Below are 18729 nucleotides of genomic sequence, written 5' to 3' on the forward strand. Positions count from 1 at the left end.
TCTCTCTGACGCCATTTCTGAAAAAATCCAACGCACAATGAATCTTGGGATACGTTGGGCCGTGAAGGATCCAGCCGGTGGATCCTTCAAATCCGGGAAAAGAAGGCTGCATTTGTCGGCCGCATTTGAAGGAGCCTTCGAAATGGGAAATTCTTGACGCGTCGCAGTGACGCAATCGGCTTTCGAACGCAGCCTTCTAAGGATGCGTCCCCTGAATTGAGACACAGCCCATGACGTTGGGACTTTTAGTCACCCGGCCGCCATTTTGGTGCCTTGTCACCATGACGACGGGGCATTTATTCACCTGGCCGCCATCTTGATGCCGTGTCACCATGACGACGGGCCTTTTATTCAAGTAGCCGCCATCTTGGTGCCGTGTCACCATGACGATGGGCCTTTTATTCACCCTGCAGCCATCTTGGTTCAAGCGTTGAGAACCAAGATGGCGGCCCAGGCTGGAGCCAAAATGGCCCCTAGGTGAATAAGATAAGATAAAAACAACTGAATTCTCACACCTTTGGTCAAAAAGTACCAAGATGGGCCCTGATGTCCCTGTAGGGCTCTGTTAAGTCCCCCCCCACCTCCACCAACCCCATGACAGCTCTCTGGCGCCCCCTGGGGCCGGTGAGAGGTGGTGAACAGACGCCTCACAGCTGAAACACTGCTGGTGAAAGGTCACGTCTGCTGTCTTTGTCTGCCCATGACAAGAGACGGCTGTGGATGGAGTGATCAATAATAGTATTGATCATCTTTAGAACCGCTTCCTTTTGTTTTAACAGCTTGATAAATGTCTGAGCTGTGTGTTGGAATGTGTGTGTGTGTGTGTGTGTGTGTGTTAGGTGTGTGTGTTCAGGCTGTGTTAAGGGCACAGTCAACCTCAGGAAATTGATGCCCTTTGACTGCACTAAAAAACACACACCTACACACACACACACATACACACACACACACGGACTGAAACATACACACACACACACACACACACACACACACACACACACACACACACACACACACACAAGCCTGTGTGTTTGGGGGCTCCCACATGTGCATATTTATGACGTTTGCTCTATGCAAATGATAACAGGGGGAAGGTGCTTTGGTGTGTGTGTTTTTGTGGGTGCGTGAGAGTGTGTGTGTTCTTGTATGTATGCATGAGTTTCTGGGATTTCGATTGTCGGGTCATTTGTGTCCTTCTGTGTCTGTGTGTGTGCGTGTGAGTGTGGGTGTGTGTGTATATATATTTGGAAATTGTATACATATATATGGTATATGAATTTATGTTTTTATAGGCTGCTGAAGGGGACGGCCTACCACCTGATGCTGTCGGGCTGTATACAGTTTATTAATGTATACATTAATGTATATATTAATGTGTCTTTAGGCTGCTGAAGGGGACGGCCTACCACCTGATGCTGTCTGGGTGTATACAGTATATTAATGTATACATTAATGTATATATTAATGTGTCTTTAGGCTGCTGAAGGGGACGGCCTACCACTGGGACCTGATGCTGTCTGGGTGTATACAGTATATTAATGTATACATTAATGTATATATTAATGTGTCTTTAGGCTGCTGAAGGGGACGGCCTACCACTGGGACCTGATGCTGTCTGGGTGTATACAGTATATTAATGTATACATTAATGTATATATTAATGTGTCTTTAGGCTGCTGAAGGGGACGGCCTACCCCCTGATGCTGTCTGGGTGTATACAGTATATTAATGTATACATTAATGTATACATTAATGTGTCTTTAGGCTGCTGAAGGGGACGGCCTACCACTGGGACCTGATGCTGTCCGGGTGTATACAGTATATTACTGTATATATTAATGTATATATTAATGTATACATTAATGTATACATTAATGTGTCTTTAGGCTGCTGAAGGGGACGGCCTACCACCTGATGCTGTCTGGGTGTATACAGTATATTAATGTATACATTAATGTATATATTAATGTGTCTTTAGGCTGCTGAAGGGGACGGCCTACCACCTGATGCTGTCGGGGTGTATACAGTATATTAATGTATACATTAATGTATATATTAATGTGTCTTTAGGCTGCTGAAGGGGACGGCCTACCACTGGGACCTGATGCTGTCTGGGTGTATACAGTATATTAATGTATACATTAATGTATATATTAATGTGTCTTTAGGCTGCTGAAGGGGACGGCCTACCACCTGATGCTGTCTGGGTGTATACAGTATATTAATGTATACATTAATGTATATATTAATGTGTCTTTAGGCTGCTGAAGGGGACGGCCTACCACTGGGACCTGATGCTGTCGGGCCTCATCAACATCCTGATGTCGGTGCTGGGGTTGCCGTGGATGCACGCCGCCTTCCCCCACTCCACGCTCCACGTGCGCCAGCTGGCCTTCGTGGAGCAACGTGTGGAGGGGGGGCACCTCTATGAGACGTGGGTACCCCCCCTCACTCACCCCTCACCCTCTCACCCGCTCAAAACCTCCCTCCCTCCCCTCCCCTCCCTACCGCCTGGACCGGTAGGGAGGGGAGGGGTGTGTCTATGTGTTTGTGTATATGTTTGTTAATACTATATGTGTATTAATATGTGTGTCTGTATATGCGTTTGTGTGTGTATGTATGTGTGTTTCAATGTGTGTGTATTGATGTGTGTGTGTATTCATTTGTGTCAATGTTTGTGTATTGGTGTCAATGTATATGTCTGTAAATATGTGTGGATAATGTGTGTGTCTTAATGTGTGTTTTTGTGTGTGTATTGATGTATGCGTGTGTGTGTGTATGTATATGTGTGCATTGCTGTGTGCATACGTATTTTGTGTGTATTGATGTGTGTGCACGCATACGCGTGTGTAAATGTGTGCGCATTAATGTGTGCGTGTAAAATGTGTACACATATATGTGCGTGTTTATGTATACTTGTGTCAATGTGTGTGTGGGCACCAATAAAATGTGTGCGTGTATGTGTGTAAATGTGTATGTGTGTGTGTGGGCCCTCAGCATCGTCCAGGTGAAGGAGACCCGGCTCACCTCGCTGGTCGCCAACATCTTCATCGGCATGTCGGTGCTGCTGCTGCCCGTTCCGCTGCAGTGGATCCCCAAACCCGTCCTCTACGGCCTCTTCCTCTACATCGCCCTCACCTCCATCGACGGCAACCAGATGTGCGACCGCATGGCCCTGCTGCTCAAGGAACAGGTGGGCGGGGCCTCCGGGGGGGCGGGACTTACCCGGGGGGAGGGGCGTGGCTTACCTGGGTCTGTGTGACTTACTACCTTGAAGGGGGGGTGGTTTACCTTTGAGGGGTGTGGCTGACCTGGGTCTGTGCGACTTACTCCCCGAAAGGGTGTGGCTTACCTGGGGAGAGGGGTGTGGTTTTACCACCATAATGGGTGTGGTTTACCTGGGGAGGGGTGTGGTTTTACCACCATAATGGGTGTGGTTTACCTGGGGAGGGGTGTGGTTTTACCACCATAATGGGTGTGGTTTACCTGGGGAGGGGTGTGGTTTTACCACCATAATGGGTGTGGTTTACCTGGGGAGGGGTGTGGTTTGTTGTCAGAATGTGAGTGGTTTAGATGGGCTGGGTGTGGCTTAGCGGGGGGAGGTGTGGCTTAGCGGGGGGCGGGGTGGCTTACTTGAAGGTGTGTGGTTCGAGGGGGTTGGTTTACCTGGGGAGAAAGGGAGACTGCGTGACTATGTGCAATAAGAGGAGACAAGAAGGAAAGGGAGAAAAGAGTGTCCATCTGGAATAAAAACCTTGATCCCTTAATGCTAATGTAATTAGGGAACATAATATAGTTCTCCCATGTCAAAAAGCCCTTGAAGAGAGAGAGGGAGATGGAGAGAGGGAGAGAGAGAGAGAGAGAGAGAGAGAGAGAGAGAGAGAGAGAGAGAGAGAGAGTCGTTATGTGTCTGCATGTACATGTTTGGACTGTTTTCGTGCACACTTTTCTACGGAGACTTCTAACCCCTCCTCCCTCCGTGTCTCCCCCCTCCTCTCTCAGACATCCTACCCCCCCACCCACTACATCCGCAAGGTTCCCCAGAGGAAGGTGCACTACTTCACCTTCCTGCAGATGATGCAGCTGGGGGTGCTGTGCACCTTCGGCATGTACCCCATCCCCTACATGAAGATGATCTTTCCCCTGCTCATGATCATGCTCATCCCCATCAGGTAACCACTTTGGATCGGCCTTGGTTAGCATCGCAAAGCATAGCTACTGTTTATTACCGGACAGCAAGGGCGTAGGAACCGGGGGGGACGGAGGGGACGTGTCCCCTCCAATATCGGAGACAGGCGCATTTGTCCCACCTAAAAATTATACCGGATCTGTCAGGTTTCCGATATGTGTCCCCCCCAATGTTAAACTCATTTCTACGCCCCTGCCGGACAGTGTTAGCATCGCAAAGCATATATTACTGGACGTTGTTAGCATCGAAAAGTACAGATACTGTTCATTACCGAGTGGTGTTAACATCTTAAAGTACAGTTTCTGTTTATTCAGAATGGTGTTAGCTTCACAGGGTAGAGTAACAGTATATTACCGAACGGTGGTAGCAACGTTAAGTAGAGTTACAGTATATTACCGGACGGTGTAAGCATTGTAAAGTACAGTTTCTGTTTATTTCATTGAAGGTGTTAGAATCCGAATTTCGTACAGTAAAATATTGTTGTATTGCATTATATTCCGAGATTTTCACGCACAGTATTGTTGACGGATATTAACGCTCTCTCCTCGTATAGGAATAACGTGCTTCCTCATGTCATCGAGGCTAAATACTTGGACATCATGGACGCCCAACACATGTAGCTACCAGCGAAGACAAGCTAACGTTCCTCTGAAAAGAAAAACACAGAAGAGTATTTTTCAAATGCAAAACTGAAAGGTAGCAAAAAAAGAGAAAGTACTGACTGATTTATTTTGTACTGGAGAGGAGCACTGTTAAAAGCACTGGAATGGTGGGTCATCACGAGGTCGTAGCCATGACAACTGTTTTACCGACGAGGACGGACTCCCATTTTTCTTGCGAAAAGGAAGAAAAATATAATAAATAATTTCAACAACGGTTTTTATCAGATGAGGACCTTCCCAGGAATCCGTTTAGATATGTTTTTGGTTTGGACCTAACAAACAATTTTAAGTGTTATAGCCACCTCTGCTGTTTACTGTTTAACATTGTAGTGACCATATTCAAGTCACATAGCCTTGTGAGAACCATACTTCCTGGGGAACTGAGTCTTTAAGAGACCCTAGCATTCTGGGGACCTGAGTCTTTTAGGGACCCTAGGATTCGAGGGACCTGAGTCTTTAAGGAACCATAGCATTCTGGGGACCTGAGTCTTTAAGGAACCCTAGCATTCTGGGGACCTGAGTCTTTTAGGAACCCTAGGATTCGAGGGACCTGAGTCTTTAAGGAACCCTAGCATTCTGGGGACCTGAGTCTTTAAGGAACCCTAGGATTCTTGGGACCTTCGTCTTTAAGGGACCCTACCCCTCTGGGGACCTTCGTCTTTAAGGGACCCTAGCATTCTGGGGACCTGAATAGTTAGGAACCCAGGTATATACTGTTATGTGCTTAAAACAGTTCCGCTAAAGAAACTGCGTGCTTGCATGAGTCTAACAACACAATGTAACGCAAAAACAAAACAAAACTGTGTTATCGTCGTGCCTACAATACTTATTTTCCACTGTGTAGTTCCTATTGACAAAGACGCAGGCTAGCACACTGGAATACGGTCACTTTACAAAAAAGTATTACCATGGCTCACTTTGTCATTGTGCCAACCTGGGTTTGCCGTGTTAAAAACAAACATTTATTTACGTTGTGTTTGGCTGCTAGAGCGCTGCGCTGTGTGGAGCATATTGTTTTTTTCCGAATCATTCCGAAAGTGTTAATGTTTATGGGAATGGGAAGAGGGCGAGGCTTCGCAGAGACCAACCTTCTCTAATCTCCTCCCACCGATCTGCCAGCTCTTTAAAGAGACACTGCTCTGAACGTCGAGTCGCAGGGACAGCACCCCCTCGTGGTCAAACAGATATTGCCGTGACTGTGTCTGATTGCGGCTTAGCCAATATGAACCAATTAGAAAATAGAATTGCAGTAACCCGAGTTTGACCACAGGGGGGGCGCCACCCCTGCGGTTTAATCAAAGTGCTACTGTCCCTCTTTAAAAACCAACTCATGCCAAATAATAACTACATTCCACAGAGATACACAATGTTGTTGTTATTTCCCATGACAGCACAAACCAAAACATAGTTAATGTTTAATATAATCATTAAATAAAGTTATATTAGGGCAATATACAAAAATTATTTGAAGGAAAATTGAAAAAGAGTATTTATTTGTGTGTTTCCAGGCGACTGGAAGGTGTGTTTCCAGTGAGCTGTTGTACATTCCATGACCACCGAGTCCTGTTCCGTCTCTGTGTTCTGTTTTGTTCTCCCTTCTGCGTTAGTACTAGCGTCTCTGTTCCCCGCGGTCCGCAAGGAGCGCGCCCAACACCGTGTTGAAGTCTGAAAATGTTTTAGTGAAGCTAGCCAGGAACCTGTGTTTAAAGAGTTTTAATATAATCTGTTCTGGGTTTCTTATGTTGGTGTTATGGTTAGACCAATGCTTGCTGATGTTGTCATGTACTCCAGAACAACTGGAAAAATTAGCCTGTATGGAAATATTGAGAAAAAATAGAAAATATACAAAAAAATGTTTGAATCCTTAGCACTGTTTTTGCTGCTCTGTATTGTTAAGAAGACCGAAACCTAACAGCATGATCAATCAACAGTTCTCATATAGTGTGCTGCAGTGGACATGCATCCAAAACACACACACACACACACACACACACACACACACACACACACACACACACACACACACACACACACACACACACACACACACATCCACACACACACACACACACACACACACACACACACACACACACACACTGTGCACATATACACACACACAAGTGCATACATTCGCTAAAAAATGTCCCACTTCTTAACAAACCAAATGCAGTGAGACGTTCAGCAATACTTTGTAGAAACAACCTCTCTGGGGTTACTTTTGTCACTGGGGTAACAATGGTAACTGGGGCAACTAGGGTAACTATGGTGATTGGGGTGATGATGGTAACTAGGATAGCTACGGTAGCTGGGGGAAACTATGGTAACTGGGGTAACTAAGGTAACCATGGTAACTACGTCACTGTGTTAACTGGTAAATACGGTAGCTGTGGTTATGTTTGGATACTATGTGAACTGGGGTTACTATGGTAACTACGGTAGCTTCCGGTAACTGGTAGCTGTATTAACGGCTAAAAATGTAACTGGGGTAACTATGGTAACTACGGAAACTGGGGTGACTTTTTTGGTGTGCAACAGAACACGTTCGATATATAATCACATACTAATGTTCCACCCTTCTTTGCCCGCTCGAGGCGTTCAGACAAAGAAACTATTTTCTCACAGTTCAGTTGGTTTCTCTAAATTCAACGGCAGCTCACTCCAGTTGTACAGAGAGTTACTCAGAGCATAGATTGGAGTATACAGTGCTCAGAGTATAGATAGAGTATACCGAACTCAGAGTATAGATAGAGTATACAGAACTCCGACACTACTCAGAGCATACTGAGTATAGACAGTACTCAGACACTCTGCTCAGAGTACAGAGAGAGCAGACAGAACTCATACTTTACTCAGAGTGTACGGTGTACAGTATACAGGCGAGAGAGGTGCGGCCAGAGTATTAAAAATCAAATAACTTAAAGCCAGCACTGGCGAGAGAGAGACAGAGAGAGAGAGAGAGAGAGAGAGAGAGAGAGAGAGAGAGAGAGACGGAGAGTGTGTGAGGTATGAAGAAATATGTACAGTTTGCAATGCAAAGTATAGTTTTTATGGACTGTCCTTATAACCCCATGGCAAGGCCGTTAGCTTGTAACTTAAAGACTTTGCTCTTACGTGACAGTATTGTCGTCATTCTCAGTATCTCCGAAGTTCTCCTCAATCCGAGTGAAAGGTTTACGTCGTTCCCTGATTTTCCCAGTCGATGGTTTGTTTGAAAATGCGTATTGTGTTCATATAGCCCTACTTTTTCTATTCATGAATGTACAATGTGTGGATTTTTATATAGCATACTAATTTAGTTGTGGAACAGAACTGTACTTTTGTCAAAAAGATCAGCTATATTTGTAAGCTGTACCATGTAAAGATAAGAAATGTTTATTAAACAGAATGTGTTGGTTTACTATAGTATAGATATATACTGTACACTGAAAAGAGACTATCTCAAGCTGTTGGCCAAATAAAGAGTAGTAGTGATGTACAGTATCGTGTGCAATCTATGTGTTTTATTAAGATGATCAACATAATCATTATTATAGATTCCTAATCACTGGACCTGCATCGACACCAAGCTAAAAGGTCCTGGTTTCGAATCCCTATCTTCTCATTAATTATAAGGACTGCAGTATCTTTAGGCTACTTAATGAATAACTAATTATAAATAAATCAATAATAAGATATAAATCAATGAAATAGGTAAAATAACAATGAATGTGTATTTCATATGTTTCGGAGAAAAATCTCAAAATCAATTTTGCTAATAGTAAATTTGAGTGATAAATGACAAGAAGAGAAAAAAACGTAAATTAAAAATAGAATCTACTGTTCATATCCTTAAACTATCAAACGCTTTGGACTTGGAACACAACCTTTTACGTCATCCGTCCGCGCCGAAATAATCCTCAATCTCCAAACCATCGACGTGATTTGACCAATCAGTCCTTCTGCTCCGTACACCTCGTCCGTTGCTGTGAAGATCAGTTACCGTAGTATAGCGGATAGCAGCGGGGCACCTTGCTCTGCTTCAACCGCCACTACCGCCTGCACGCGACACCACGCCCCCTTCCTTGAGGCGACGGGGCTGTATCGTTTGTGTCTGCGCGGCCGGGTGGGTGGGACGTGTCATGAGACTGAAGAGGTGGGTGGGGATCTGCTCCAAGCTCACATCTGGATTGGTCTCCATCCCTCCGAGGGTTCTGTCGCTCGGTCCCGGGTCATCCCAGCAGCACGTGTGTGTGTGGGGTCGCAGTATTGCTGGTTGTTGTCCCATCATGGCGGAAGAGGCTAAGAAGCTCGCAGCGTACGCTGCGGTGGACAACCACGTCCAGGTAGGAGGTTTGAAGCGAGCCGCCTTCCATATCATTATGAAGTGTTTTCTCTCGTTGATAAGCCGCATGGTGCGTCCACATGCTAGCGTGTGTTGTGCAGCTTTACCAATTCTGCCCTGTGACTGTGGCGCTGGATTATCCTCTGACCTCTGAACCCGTGGAGTAGCGTTATCTGGTTGTGGTTGATTCCTGTGTTGGGCTGTGGGGTCTCCGTTTAGTGTGTTATCAGTGTTCCTAGTGTGTGACTTACCTCGATGTGGTGCAGCATGGTGTGCAGCGTGTTGGCTCAACATGTAAACACGGATTTAAGATCTGTAGACTAAATAAACGCTTTTTATGTAGTTTTTTTTCCTCACCGCTCAGTGGAAATGGTTTGACTCTGAACCAACAGTGTATTCCTGTATGGTGAAAGTTTTTTGTTTATCTCTTGTCAACCTGTTTAGTTCCTCGTTTGGTGGATCTCATCAGGAAATGGAGAAACAATAAATGTTTCCTGTTTGCACAAAGACTATAAGTTAAAGAAAAAAAAGTAGAATAAAATACTTTCTTCTGCAGAACAACCAGGTGGTCGGAGTGGGCAGTGGGTCCACCATCGTGTATGCTGTGGATCGATTAGGTGAGGGTCGAGTTAATCATTAAGCCCATCCAGCTGAGCCTGGAGCAGTCTCTAACTGTGCAGATGTGTCCTCCTTTCAGCCGAGAGGGTCCGCCTGGAGAAGCTCAACATCGTGTGCGTCCCCACCTCTTTCCAGGTGAGCGTTGGTTTCAACAGGAAGGGAAAGATCATGCGTTACATACCAGACGTCGTTTCTTTTGGACCAACTCAAGCGTACAACTGCGTGACAACCTGTCCCGCAGTACTTTCTGTCAACACATTTTCTCTCTCTCTCTCTCTCTCTCTCTCTCTCTCTCTCTCTCTGTCTAACTCTCTCTCTCTCTCTCTCTGTATCTCTAACTCTCTCTCTCTCGCTCTCTCTCTCTCTCTCTCTCGCTCCCCCCCAGGCCCGTCAGCTGGTCCTGCAGCACGGCCTCACCCTGTCAGACCTGGACCGCCACCCTGAGGTACACACCCCCCCAACACCCGGCCCTCACTACCTGTCTGGGATCAGTAAAGTTCCTCTCAACTTATTGATCTGTAAAGTTCCTCTCAACTTATTGATCAGTAAAGTTCCTCTCAACTTATCGATCAGCAAAGTTCCTCTCAACTCATTGATCAGTAAAGTTCCTCTCAACTTATCGATAAGTAAAGTTCCTCTCACCTTATTGATCAGTAAAGTTCCTCTCACCTTATTGATCAGTAAAGTTCCTCTCACCTTATTGATCAGTAAAGTTTCTCTCACCTTATTGATCAGTAAAGTTCCTCTCACCTTATTGATCAGTAAAGTTTCTCACCTTATTGATCAGTAAAGTTCCTCTCAACTTATTGATCAGTAAACTTCCACTCACCTTATCGATCAGTAAAGTTCCTCTCAACTTATCGGTCAACACCAGTAGGTTGTTCGATCTGTAGAACAGCGAAATTGACCGCTTAAAGATGTTTAAGATGGAGAGGGCGTGGTTTAGCACTAAGGGGCGTGGTCATGTGATGATGTCATGTGACCGTTGACAGCTGGATGTGGCAATCGACGGCGCGGACGAGGTGGACGCTGGTCTCATTCTGATCAAAGGAGGCGGGTGAGTCTCTGTCCCACCCCCTCCCTCAATGCTGAGGGGGAACGTTCTATAAAAGAACTCCAAAGAGAACTTCAATCTCTCTCTCTCTCGCTCTCGCTCTCGCTCTCTCTCGCTCTCTCTCTCTCTCAGGGGCTGTCTGACTCAGGAGAAGATCGTAGCAGGATGTGCCAAGCATTTCATCGTTATCGCAGATTACAGGTGTGTGTGTGTGTGTGTGTGTGCAAACTTTTATTCCAGGAGTTGCTGTTGGGCAGAGAAGACCGATAAGAGTATAATTATCTCTCTCCTCCTCTCTCTCCCTCCTCCCTCCCTCTCTGCTCCCCCACATCTCTCCTCCTCTCTCCTCCTCCTCCTCCGCCCCCAGGAAGGACTCGGTGTCCCTGGGGGAGCAGTGGAAGAAGGGGGTCCCGGTGGAGGTCATCCCCATGGCCTACGTCCCGGTGGCCCGCCGCATCGCCCGCAGCTTCGGGGGCGAGGCCGTGCTGCGCATGGCCGTCAGCAAGGCAGTAAGTCAGGCTCTGATTGGTTGGCTGGCCGTCAGCAAGGCAGTAAGTCAGGCTCTGATTGGTTGGCTGGCCGTCAGCAAGGCAGTAAGTCAGGCTCTGATTGGTTGGCTGGCCGTCAGCAAGGCAGTAAGTCAGGCTCTGATTGGCTGGCTGGCTCTTAGCAAGGCAGTAAGTCAGGCTCTGATTGGATGGCTGGCCGTCAGCAAGGCAGTAAGTCAGGCTCTGATTGGCTGGCTGGCTCTTAGTAATGCAGTAAGTCAGGCTCTGATTGGCTGGCTGGCTGGCTGGCTGGCTGGCTCTTAGCAAGGCAGTAAGTCAGACTCTGATTGGCTGGCTGGCTCTTAGCAAGGCAGTAAGTCAGGCTCTGATTGGATGGCTGGCCGTCAGCAAGGCAGTAAGTCAGCCTCTGATTGGCTGGCTGGCTTAGTAATGCAGTAAGTCAGGCTCTGATTGGCTGGCTGGCTGGCTTTTAGCAAGGCAGTAAGTCAGACTCTGATTGGCTGGCTGGCTCTTAGCAAGGCAGTAAGTCAGGCTCTGATTGGTGGGCTGGTTTCAGGCCTACTGTGAGTAATGTCTCGTCTACTTTATATGTGGATAATAATTATTAGATTCTCAGACTTAACAAGTCTAGAAAATGCTTGTCTGCGTGTGATCACGACCGACTCAAATCAAAGAAAGAAACACAAAATGATGGAAGAGCTGATCCGTTCATGGCTCATTTGTAGTTCTTATTGAGCCGTTTGTTTGTAGTTTATGAGACGCTTGTATCCCCAATCACTGAGAGGGACCTCGGATCCATGTCATTAAGGAGCCGGGGGGTCAGGGGTCATCTCACTCTAGGTTGTCTACAGGTAGGACTGTGAGCAGTGGGGTATGAAAGCCAGAACCTTGGGGCCGGGAGTCCAACCTCTGCTACCAGGAGACGGTTCCAGATGAACGTGGTTGTCCCTGGTAACAGTAATGATGCACCCGTCTGTGTAGGGCCCCGTCGTCACGGACAACGGGAACTTCATCCTGGACTGGAAGTTTGAGGGCGTCCAGAACTGGAAGGAGGTGAACATGGACATTAAGATGATCCCAGGTGAGGTCCAATCCCATTTGATCTGTCGTTTGTTTTCACTTTTTTTAAACGTGGCCGTAGCTTTAGTATGTCTGGATCACTTCAGTGCCAGTGCTGCTGTATGGACGGATAATAACGTGGTCACGCTGTTCAGTCACAAGCTTATGTGCCAGAGGCCGTCGTCATTGACCTAAAAACACGTTTTAGAGTAAATGCACCCAAGGAAAAGTAGCAACCGCAACTAGTATGGTATTAGCCTAAGCATGACCCCGTCACCACACTGTTGTGTTCATAACAGTGTACCGTTAATGATAGCGTCTCTGCGTTCATTGAACTCTTAAGTGTTAATAGGTCCTAGTTAATAAAAAAAGTCAATGTTAGCATTGCCAAGTACTTTTTTTTTACAACAGTATTCTGTGGGCCTATCTGGGTCACTAGCGTGATGTTAGCATTAGCATAACGGTGGTACTCCGCGCTCCAGGGGTGGTGGAGACCGGGCTGTTCGTGGGCATGGCCGAGCGGGCCTACTTCGGCATGGAGGACGGAACGGTCCGGGTGCGAGACGCCCCCAGCCAATAACGGCCGACGGACCAATCGGACCTCACTTCCTCCCACAAGTGCCTCTCTCTCTCTCCTTCTCCCAAACGGCGAGACAAATTTATCTGAGATAACATGATCCGTTGTTCCGTTGTTTTCACTCCCGCCACCAGGTGGGGGTGTGTTTGATTCTGTGTGTGTATTCAAAGTGCCTGATGAGTGAGGTTCCCGTGCTGCTCGCACCGACCCTCTCCGGTGTCCAGACCATGTTTTAGTTCTCAGGGTGGGACGGTAGCTCCTCCTGTCGTCACCGATGTACCGTCGTGTCGGAATAACGGTCGTAGTCATACCGTATTCAGACCAGCGCGTCGATCCAGAGGCTCAGACCAGCGAGCCGATCCAGACCAATGCACAGTGAACTCTGTGTGCCTTGACTGGAAAACCGACCAATAGAATCACACCTCGGGAGTCACCCCTGAATTCTTCCCACCACTGAATTCTACCCATTCTGATTGGCTGATGTTATGATGATGGCCAAGCAGCAGGTCACCACCATCCAAACCTTGGCAGAGTAAGAGCAAGTCATGATGACCTGGGCATTCAAATAATCCAGCCAATCAGAAAAGTAAAGGTGCAGTGACGGGTTTTTAACCAGGCGGGGTGCTGTTGCCGCGGTGTGATTGCTCATGTTTGGTTTCTCTGGGAAAATTGCGTTTAAGGTCAAGCCTTTACAAACTATTTAACTTGTGCTTAATTGAGTGAGCCTGCGTTTTTTGGAGACTCTTGTACGATTGGCGACGCCGGCTTCCTTGTAAACAACTGTCAAGTGGTTTTTAAACTAAGCAAACCACTTAACACTCAACTTTGACCTCAGACATATACAGCCTTGTTTATACCAAGATAACATTATCATCAAATAATTTGTGTGTGTTGTGTAAACAGTAAAGGTTTTGCCTCACATTGCGACACCTGTTCCCCTCCTTGTGTTTTGTGGTTGTGTTTTTTCTGACAGCAGTGTGAGCGACATACTGAACTGTTTTGTTTTCCACCATGACTTCTTCACACTGTGAGGTTCTGATATTAACGAGTGAAACCAGCCCTTAAAACTCAACTCAAAGATATGTATGGTACTACATCATCTCACTTTGTATTAACTGGATTTTGTTTGGTGGTGATGACAGTGAATGCATTCCTTTTTTCTTTGTTTTCCAACCTGTGAATTAGTCATTATTTTTTGCCTGGAACTCTTATTGCCTTGATCGACTGAAATTAAAGTTCAGCTGAGTCTGAGGGTTGTTCTTCCTGTAAACACCGACCAGGAAGGACACTTATGCTATTAAACTGGTTTTCTGGAGCTGTTAAACCAGTACATCGGTGTGTGTGTGTAACACATTAGTTAATCCACTAGAAGGACCACCACGTGTGTTCTTAAATCAGGGTTTAAGTGAAGGTCGGACAGTTTCCCACAAGCACTTCTGTCAAACATTACTTGCCAATAAGACTGTGATTATTTTTCTGTTCAGGTACTACTGTGTGAAATAAATACAAACCGGGTGAAATTAAAAACTGGTGCTGTGTGTGTGTGTGTGTGTGTGTGTGTGTGTGTGTGTGTGTGTATAAATGTAAGGGGGATGAGTATTGGAGTAACACGTGACGTTGTACGTCGTGGTTTGTTATTGTGGAGTGACTCGTCATCAGAACCTCGCAGTGTTCACCTGAACGGCCAGAGGGTGGCGCCAGAGACGGCATACATTGACGTGATTGGAAGAAGTGCACCGCTGATTTATGTAGAAGTAATTCCCCAAAACATTCTGAAACAAGCCGAGTTTCGTAAACACCCACTCGATGAAAACTCAAAACAATAACGTACCAATATGCTATCATAATCCCTATTGCTCGATAGATAATATATTACTGCACTTGTGATATTCTTGCACGTTGTGTTTGAAGCAGTTGGACTGTAAACCCCCCGTTATGTAATGTTTGTAGTTTTGCCGTTTGCAGAGAAAGTCCGACCAACTCGGAAACAGGAACCACTCGGCGCCACGTTGATGTTTTTATGTCGGCTATTTGCCATTTCCTCAGAGTATGGCAACCGCCCCTGAGTGACAGCTGGACCAGCCAATAGGAAGCAGGCGATGTTTTCGCGGCTATGCAAACAGGCCAATGCGTGTCCCGTTACCGTTCCCGAGTTTCTATTTGCGGTTGGGCGCGACTGTCCACCAATCACGTATTGTCTGCGAGAGCCGCCTTTGGGGATTTTTTTACGTCATTCTTTTTTCAGAGTGCGGGACGTCCGTGACTGCGCCTGCGCGGCTGTGACGGACAGTCACCAGGCGACATTCCACCAATGGGAGTGAATGTTTGGGGGGCTGGTCTGTCCGGGTCCCGCCTTCGTGAGTGCCAACCTCGCGATCCAGTCGGATTTTGCTTAGTGTGCTGGTTCCTGTGAATGACAGCACGACGGCCAATCGCCGTCCTCACCGTGTTGAATGTGTGACACGAGGCGGCAGACGGACCAACGGCGGAGTGGAAACGGGGCGGGCTGTGGCGTTACCAAGGCGCCACGCATAAAGGGAACAACATGGAGTCCCAGCGGCTGTTTATGTTTCCTTAAAGAAAAGCGCACAGAGGGCGTCGAGCAAGACTAAAGCAGGAACTCCATTTTGACTTTTATTCAACGTTTGGGTCACTTCCACTTTTACCCGCCCGCCCATGGCATGTGAATCGCATGTTCACTAATGTGCCAGTTTTACAAATGGAAAGGGGGCTTCGCTTCAGTCAGGTGAGCGTCTCGCTGGTCCTGCTCCTCCTGCTGGTGGTCGAGGCTGTCGTCGGGACCTCCAGAGGCTGCCCGGGCTCCACGGTCTGGAGGGAGCCGCCGTCCGGCGCGCCGGGCCCCGGGGGCTCGTCGTCCGGGGACGACGGGGTGATGGAGCGGCACTACGGCCACCCGGGCGCCCTGGTCACTGGGGCGGGAGGAGGAGGAGACGTGACTGTGGAGGACGACGAGAACTGGGCCGCGACGGAGGGTGACGAGCCGTACGCGGACGGGGAAGAGACCGTCCGACAGTCGAGGTAAAGCGCTGCTCACTTTTCGGGGTGTTTTTTTTCCCGCGCCGCCGCGGGCAGTCTGGTCTGCCGCACCGCCGCGGGACGGGAACATGCCCGGGCGCGTCGCGGGGTCCATGATGCTCTGCGCGCCTCTGCGCTGCTATGCGCTCCTCTGCGCGTCTCTGCGCTCCCAAAGTTTGGAGAGTGTTGGAACAACCCGGGGGGCTTGCATCATTCAGCGGTCGCTGTCCAAACGTGCAGGCTGACATTGAAACGTGTTGTGTCCCGACCAATAGTGCGGACTACAATGACAAGTACTTGACGTTCAGTGTACCGTCTGACTATTGATGAACTTATTAAGTGTGTGAGTGCTTTCTCTTTGTGTTTCCTCCCGTTACTTCTCGCAAAACCCCCTCATGTCGTCAGTGTCACCAACGTAACACTGCTTATAAACCCACTCATATAGAGGCAATGTCCGCTACTTTGGAAGTGAGTCGAGACGAGAAGGGACCTGAATGGACCCAGTCCGACATGTGGACCGCTGTGGTTGGTGGAGGAATCCGCCGCTGTTTGCATGTAGATGAGCAGTGGAAACTTCAGTAAAGGGGTGTATGGACACGGATGTGAAGCTTCCATCTCCCTCTCTCGGTGTGTGTGTGTGTGTGTGTGTGTGTGTGTGTGTGTCCACCCTGCAGGGTATTTAAACAGCAGGAGACGTTACGTCCATCGACAGCACGGTTGATAAACAGTAAAGAGAATACTGCATCTACCTCCACCACCGGGCTATAATAATGTGTGTTTACTGGGGGATGTTTGAGTTGGGAATGTTGTTGTCCTTTCTCTGCAGCACTGTGCGGCAAAACGGAGAGGCGTGTTGTTTACAGCCGACGTTCACGTTTAGTTCTAAATGGTTCCGCTTCCGAAAAAAACATGTGCGCCCGTAGCCATGTGTTTCATGTTGGAAGCTTGTGTCAGGTGTCTGGGCTGGCGCGTTAAGGCTGTGCTGAGACGAAAAACACTCGCTAGTGGGGCTGGGAAACCGGTCTACAATACATGTACACTCTGGGCAGCTTCGATGCTGGTTCATGTCCCGACAACACCGCCGCTCCTTCATGTTGTGATCACCACGTTTACGCGGACTTCTGAAGGAATCCGTTTTGCGTCAACCTTGTTGGGTCTAGAGACTGTGATCTATGCAGCGTGGGTTCGATCCCCCTGTCAGGTGTCACCATGCTGTTGTTTGTATCATTAGTAAAGTAACGGCACAGCGTTGGTTCGATTCCCTGTCAGGTGTCACCATGCTGTTGTTTGTATCATTAGTAAAGTAACGGCACAGCGTGGGTTCGATTCCCTGTCAGGTGTCACAATGCTGTCGTTTGTATAAGTAGTAAAGTAACGGCACAGCGTGGGTTCGATTCCCTGTCAGGTGTCACAATGCTGTCGTTTGTATAAGTAGTAAAGTAACGGCACAGCGTCTGTTTTCGATTCCCTGTCGGCTGTCGCAATGCTGTTGTTTGTATCGGGAGTAAAGTAACGGCCCAGCTGTGTTCGATTCCCAGCTGATTCACATGGAGGGCCACTCCCCTCCTGTATATGACCACAACCTGTACTTTATTGTAAAGGCTGTGACGTCTGTGTTCTGTTGACGGCTCGTTCAGAGACCTGCGCTCGGGCCCGCCCTGTTCCTCCGCAGTTGGTTTCTGTTCAAGAGCATAAGGTCATGAGGTGTTGACAAAGTCATCAGCATTGTTTCTAATGCTAATATTGGCTTTTCTGGGGCTCGAAGTCGAGGACTGCTCCTTCAGTGTCTGAAGGAGCATGTTGGCCTCCTGATCCCCTGCTTCTCTGCCCTGTCGTGTGCCTTTAACTGAGTTGATTGGCTTACAGCAAGAGATAAACGTACCAGGGTTTGGAGAAACGTGTGTCAATTATGATGAAGCATTGGTTCTGGTGTGGTTGTTTGCTCAAACAAGTTTTTATGTATTGTTTCCCGTACAAGGAAAATGAACAAAAGGACTGACATGCCTGCAGTTTGATTAATTAATGAGTACACATGTCTTACTGGAGAGAGTGATGTACTGTAATACTCAAACGAGTTACAGTGCAAATGGTCTGTGACATTCTATACAAATATAAAATGTTCAACTGTATTTAAAGTGCTTTAAACGCCTCTTTAGTCACAGTAACGCGGGGAATGGGGTTTTTGTGGTAAAATTGAATCAGGTGTTCATCATAAGTCGTTAAGAAGGCTAATTAAGTAGAACATGACTTCATTTACACATCAAGAGCTGTACGACTTGCTGACTAAATCAATTAAACCGATCATTTTTTCCCATTAGCAGTAACCAGTGTAAAATCATGCTTAAAAGATTAGTTCATGTCAATTAAAATGGATAGAAAATAAATCCATTATAAATTAAATGTTAATAATTAATTCATTTGAGAGTGGCTGCTTATAGACAGGAAATGCAAATGATCCTGATTGTGCATGTTATACCGTAATAATGTAATACTTTTATTTCTCTTGGCTGCGTGACAGGCAGAAAAACGGCTTTAATCCATCACTTTGGGTTGTAACAACATTTGCCGTTTGACACGAAGTGATTACTTAATTAACTAAATGATCGATAGATGAAATGGATTGGGGCCGCAGTATTCTGTCAAACTAAAGCAGGAGATGCCGTTACTATAGCTTTTTTCTACAGTGTAATTATTCACAGAA

At 47.1% G+C, this 18729-nt stretch overlaps 3 protein-coding genes across 4 annotated transcripts in view; all 3 read left to right on the forward strand.

The window, feature by feature from the left end:
• The window catches only part of slc4a11 (solute carrier family 4 member 11), an 81929-nt gene extending 74981 nt beyond the window's left edge, over positions 1–6948 (forward strand). The window contains exons 17-20 of the mRNA XM_079752304.1: positions 2261–2434; positions 2998–3193; positions 4003–4172; positions 4743–6948. Coding sequence (XP_079608430.1) covers positions 2261–2434; positions 2998–3193; positions 4003–4172; positions 4743–4809 — 607 coding nt within the window. The 3' untranslated portion in view covers positions 4810–6948. The remainder of the gene's footprint in view (positions 1–2260; positions 2435–2997; positions 3194–4002; positions 4173–4742) is intronic.
• Positions 6949–8970: 2022 nt separating this feature from the next.
• Positions 8971–14513, forward strand: rpia (ribose 5-phosphate isomerase A (ribose 5-phosphate epimerase)). Its single transcript, XM_079751734.1, has 9 exons — positions 8971–9176; positions 9732–9792; positions 9873–9928; positions 10179–10238; positions 10786–10850; positions 10980–11048; positions 11215–11356; positions 12338–12437; positions 12898–14513. Exons 1-9 carry the CDS (start codon positions 8973–8975, stop codon positions 12993–12995), a joined length of 855 nt encoding a protein of 284 aa, XP_079607860.1. The 5' UTR covers positions 8971–8972; the 3' UTR covers positions 12996–14513.
• Positions 14514–15424: 911 nt separating this feature from the next.
• The window catches only part of eif2ak3 (eukaryotic translation initiation factor 2-alpha kinase 3), a 45978-nt gene continuing 42673 nt past the window's right edge, over positions 15425–18729 (forward strand). For both annotated transcript variants that reach the window (XM_079752627.1, XM_079752628.1), the window contains exon 1: positions 15425–16031. In XM_079752627.1, coding sequence (XP_079608753.1) covers positions 15685–16031 — 347 coding nt within the window. In that variant the 5' untranslated portion in view covers positions 15425–15684. The remainder of the gene's footprint in view (positions 16032–18729) is intronic.

Source organism: Pollachius pollachius (assembly GCF_949987615.1).
Source record: "Pollachius pollachius genome assembly, chromosome: 15".
NCBI classification, from domain to species: Eukaryota; Metazoa; Chordata; class Actinopteri; order Gadiformes; family Gadidae; genus Pollachius; species Pollachius pollachius.